A 5,000-nucleotide genomic window follows, 5' to 3' on the forward strand; every position below is an offset into this window, starting at 1 on the left:
CTTCCTTCCTTCCTTCCTCCCTCCCTTCCTTCCTTCCTTCCTTCCTTCCTTTATTCATTCATTCATTCATTCGATCGTTCGTTCGTTCATTTATTCATTCAATGATTCAATCATCCATTCATTCAGTTATTCATTCGTTCATTCAGTCGTTCGTTCGTTTGTTCGTCTGTTCGTTTATTCATTCATTCATTTATTCATGATTCATTCCTACAATCATTCATTCATTCATTCGGTCTTCTTCTTCTTCTTCTTCTTCTCCTCCATCATCATCATCATGATCAGTATTATAATCTTCTTCTTCTTCTTCTTCTTCTTCTTCTTCTTCTTCTTCTTCTTCTTCTTCTTCTTCTTCTTCTTCTCCTCCATCATCATCATCATGATCAGTATTATAATCTTCTCCTGCTTCTTCTTCTTCCTCTTCTTCTTTATGCTTCATCGCCTTGTCCTCACCCTAATTACTCTGAAGATTAATTTCAATTTTATTTTATTTTATTTATTTTTTTATTTTTTTTTTATATCAAATTTCAGATGACCCCTTCAGGTGTTTACGACGATGCGTCTCCATGGCAGCAACACGCCCACGTGACCAGGGCCGGAAGCAGAGTATCACGTGACGTCACCAAGAGCTGACGACTACTACAGCGTTCGTTCCTGTGGATAATTTTCTCATCTCTTGACACATCTGCTGCGCCATACTTGTGTTCCTCCCTCCCGCAGTGGAAGGTTGTGTTGTTATTCAACGTGACAAGTGTCAAAAGTGCTGTTTCTGCGTATGGAGTGATGCTTCCGAGAGCGAGAAGAAGTTTCAGCCACTGTGTGATTTTAAGTGGTGGGATTGATTTTACTGAGCCAAACGAGATGCAATCGCAAGAAAAAGAAAACGCTATCGAAGACTGGTGACTGATGACCTGACCCATTTCAGCTCTGTCCTATCTCAGCAAGGTGACAGCAACATCGCTGACAGCCAGTTTCGTCGGCAGCAGTGTAAGGGTTAAAAACAAACAAACAAACAAACACACACACACACACTCACACTAAAAAACAAACCCAGGCTCTGATTCATCCTATGATTCTGATCCAGGTCAGTTCAGTTCAGTTACTAAAGGAGACGTCACTGCGTTCGGGACAAACCCATACACGCTACACCACATCTGACCAGCTGTGTGACCCAACGCGCTTAGTCGGGCCTTGAGGGGGGAGGAAAAAGTGCGTAAACAAATACATGGACATAGAAATAAAGACATTCATCACGATTGAGGTAGTCCAGATAATCCTCCCGCTCAGCTGGATATAGATCCATCCTTCCATCCACCCGTCACCCATCCATCCATCATGGCCACCAAAGCGAAGTCACGTGGCTCCGTGAACACTCCTTATATGGGGCCCTACGGCACGCCCCTGGCGCACGTGCACTACCGCGAGGGAGACACCTGGGCCCTGAGCGGTTACCCTTTCACCGCCACGAGTGTCCCGTGTCCCTCCGCCTCCTGGACCTCAGCAAAGAGTCCCTGGAGAACGTGCGCAAGGTGGCGGCATCCATTAAACGTCTTCTGGCGCCTAACCTAAAGGTGAGAAGGAGGGGGTGTGATGGAGGTGGGTATGTGGGTGGGTGGGTGGGTGGAGGGGTTCGAAAAAAAAATCCCACAACAAATTGTTCGTGTTCAGCCATTGTCGTTTTGCTCACCCCCCCCCCCCCCCCCCCCCCCCCCAAAAAAAGGGAGGTTAGCATGTACAACAAAAGACAGACAGCATGTGGCGTGCTTTTCCAGATCGTTACCTGCCCCTGGCTTCCGCTTGAAAAGCCAGTCCAGCTCTTCCTCGATACCTCAGGAGAAGATTTATGTTGCTGTTTTGTGGAATAGTGTCTGGCTGGCTGGCTGGCTGGCTGGTTGTGTGTGTGTGTGTGTGTGTGTGTGTGTGTTGAGACAGGAGACATGCAAGATACAAAAATCCCTTGCAGTTGATGAATGATGTAACTTCACTTTCGCGATTGTCAGTGTTTATGTTCTTTCCCTGAAGCAGATTCAGCTGTGTGATGCTTCACTGGTTTTACTGGAATATTTTTTTACGTATTTTTGCTATATTGTTGACTGAAATGTGGAATATGATTACATGTGTTTCTTAACAAATATAACCTTCTCTGCAAGCGGAGAAAAAATGCCAATACAGCTGAGTTTAAAGATCTGCTGGCTTGCATCTTTATGGTCAAGTTGTTCAGTGCTGGGGTCATGGTGTTGTGAAGGTTTCGTTGTTCAGTGCTGGGGTGTTGATGTTGTGAATGTTTCGTTGTTCAGTGCTGCAGTCATGGTGTTGTGAAGGTTTCGTTGTTCAGTGCTGGGGTCTTGGTGTTGTGAAGGTTTCGTTGTTCAGTGCTGGGGTCATGGTGTTGTGAAGGTTTCGTTGTTCAGTGCTGGGGTCTTGGTGTTGTGAAGGTTTCGTTGTTCAGTGCTGGGGTGTTGGTGTTGTGAAGGTTTCGTTGTTCAGTGCTGCAGTCATGGTGTTGTGAAGGTTTCGTTGTTCAGTGCTGGGGTCTTGGTGTTGTGAAGGTTTCGTTGTTCAGTGCTGGGGTCATGGTGTTGTGAAGGTTTCGTTGTTCAGTGCTGGGGTGTTGTGAAGGTTTCGTTGTTCAGTGCTGGGGTCATGGTGTTGTGAAGGTTTCGTTGTTCAGTGCTGGGGTGTTGATGTTGTGAATGTTTCGTTGTTCAGTGCTGCAGTCATGGTGTTGTGAAGGTTTCGTTGTTCAGTGGTGGGGTGTTGGTGTTGTGAAGGTTTCGTTGTTCAGTGCTGGGGTGTTGGTGTTGTGAAGGTTTCGTTGTTCAGTGCTGGGGTGTTGTGAAGGTTTCGTTGTTCAGTGCTGGGGTCATGGTGTTGTGAAGGTTTCGTTGTTCTGTGCTGGGGTCATGGTGTTGTGAAGGTTTCGTTGTTCAGTGGTGGGGTGTTGGTGTTGTGAAGGTTTCGTTGTTCAGTGCTGAGGTCTTGGTGTTGTGAAGGTTTCGTTATTCAGTGCTGGGGTCTGGGTGTTGTGAAGGTTTCGTTGTTCTGTGCTGGGATGTTGTGAAGGTTTCGTTGTTCAGTGCTGGGGTCATGGTGTTGTGAAGGTTTCGTTGTTCAGTGCTGGGGTCATGGTGTTGTGAAGGTTTCGTTGTTCAGTGCTGGGGTCTGGGTGTTGTGAAGGTTTCGTTGTTCAGTGCTGGGGTGTTGGTGTTGTGAAGGTTTCGTTGTTCAGTGCTGAGGTCTTGGTGTTGTGAAGGTTTCGTTATTCAGTGCTGGGGTCATGGTGTTGTGAAGGTTTCGTTATTCAGTGCTGGGGTCATGGTGTTGTGAAGGTTTCGTTGTTCAGTGCTGGGGTTTTGGGTGTTGTGAAGGTTTCGTTGTTCAGTGCTGGGGTCTTGGTGTTGTGAAGGTTTCGTTGTTCAGTGCTGGAGTCATGGTGTTGTGAAGGTTTCGTTGTTCGTGGAAGTGAGTTCTGGAGACTAAAGAAAAGCATTCTCATTCATTTAAGCAAAGATGAACTCTCCATGATTTAGCAAGGACCTCTTTCTTGTTAAGAATATATCTCTTAAAACCTAATAAGAGCATGTAACTGAAGGAAAAACAAACAGACAACAACAGAATTTTTGAATAAGATTATACTGTAACATTTTCCTAAAACATATCAGTGGATCATATTGATATACAGACTACGAAAAGTTAAGGACCGCGTCATGTTTTCATATTGAAAAAAAAAGTCGAGAGATGATTTAGATTATGAAGGTTACATGATGGTATACCACTGGCTTCTCAATAAACACACAAACGGCTGTTTCAGGCACAAATGCAACATAAGCAGACTGAAAACATTGTTTGAAAACCAATGTTTCGTTCAAAAATTTCGCAGTTATTAGTAGTGTATATATGTGATAGCTGTGGTTTGTCATCATCATCATCATCATCATCATCATCATCTTCTTCTTCTTCTTCTTCTCCTCATTATTAGTAGTAGTAGTAGTAGTAGTAGTAGTAGCTGTAGTGATTCTTATCATCATTATCATTAGTAGTAGTAGTAGTATTGTTGTTGTTAGTATTGATTATGATTATTGTTGTTGTTGTTTGTGTTGTCATTATTATCATTAGCATCAGTATCATCGTTCTTGTTCTTGTTCTTTTTGTTGTTGTTGTTGTTATCATCATCATCAGTAGTAGTAGTAGTAGCAGTAGTAGTAGTAGTAGTGTTATCATCATCATTTGCGAACTACGCATCATAACACACACACCTGTTGTTTGTTGGTTCCCCGCACAGCTGAAGACGGTAGCAGCAGCAGCAGCAGCAGCAGTAGTAGTAGTAGTAGTAGTAGTAGTGGTAGTGGTAGTTGTACTAATGTTATTGTTATCATCATCATCATCATCATTTGCGAACTACGGATCATAACACACACACCTGTTGTTTGTTGGTTCTCCACACAGCTGTAGAAGGTAGTAGTAGTAGTAGTAGTAGTAGCAGCAGCAGCAGCAGTAGCAGAAGCAGTAAGATAAGATAAGATAAGAATAACTTTATTATCTCCAACTGGAGAAATTTGGTCAGGTGCATTATCACAACATAGACAAGTAAACAACATGGGGACCACAACTGTAAAAGCCAACAACAGCCCCTACAAACATTACGAAGATACAAATGTAAAAAATATCACATACATCGTTTCATACATACATCCACACACTGCAGGTAATAACTAGTATTCTTAATGTAAAAACAGAAAGAATTAAGAAACGTTATTTGAATATAATTATAAACATAGCCTACTATACTGCACATTGATTATAATAGACAGATAAGATAAGAATAAAGATGAATTGCGGAAAACCACAACCAGATAATCAGCACACACCCGCACCCCCCCACCCCCACGCCCCCACCCACCCCACGCACGCGGATAACTTGATTAAACAAGAGTAATAAATATATGTTCTCAAATAAAAGCATTTCACATATTCGCTTTTAAAAACATTGCAATTACTTATTA

General features: G+C 43.2%; 1 protein-coding gene across 1 annotated transcript in view; it reads left to right on the plus strand.

Annotated features, from left to right (window-relative positions):
- Positions 1–5,000, plus strand: part of LOC143275363 (uncharacterized) — a 65,431-nt gene that overhangs the window by 34,619 nt on the left and 25,812 nt on the right. Inside the window, 2 exon segments of the mRNA XM_076579422.1 lie at positions 529–1,420; positions 1,423–1,568. Coding sequence (XP_076435537.1) covers positions 1,333–1,420; positions 1,423–1,568 — 234 coding nt within the window. The 5' untranslated portion in view covers positions 529–1,332.

Source organism: Babylonia areolata, chromosome 30 (genome assembly GCF_041734735.1).
Source record: "Babylonia areolata isolate BAREFJ2019XMU chromosome 30, ASM4173473v1, whole genome shotgun sequence".
In the NCBI taxonomy this organism is placed as follows: Eukaryota; Metazoa; Mollusca; class Gastropoda; order Neogastropoda; family Buccinidae; genus Babylonia; species Babylonia areolata.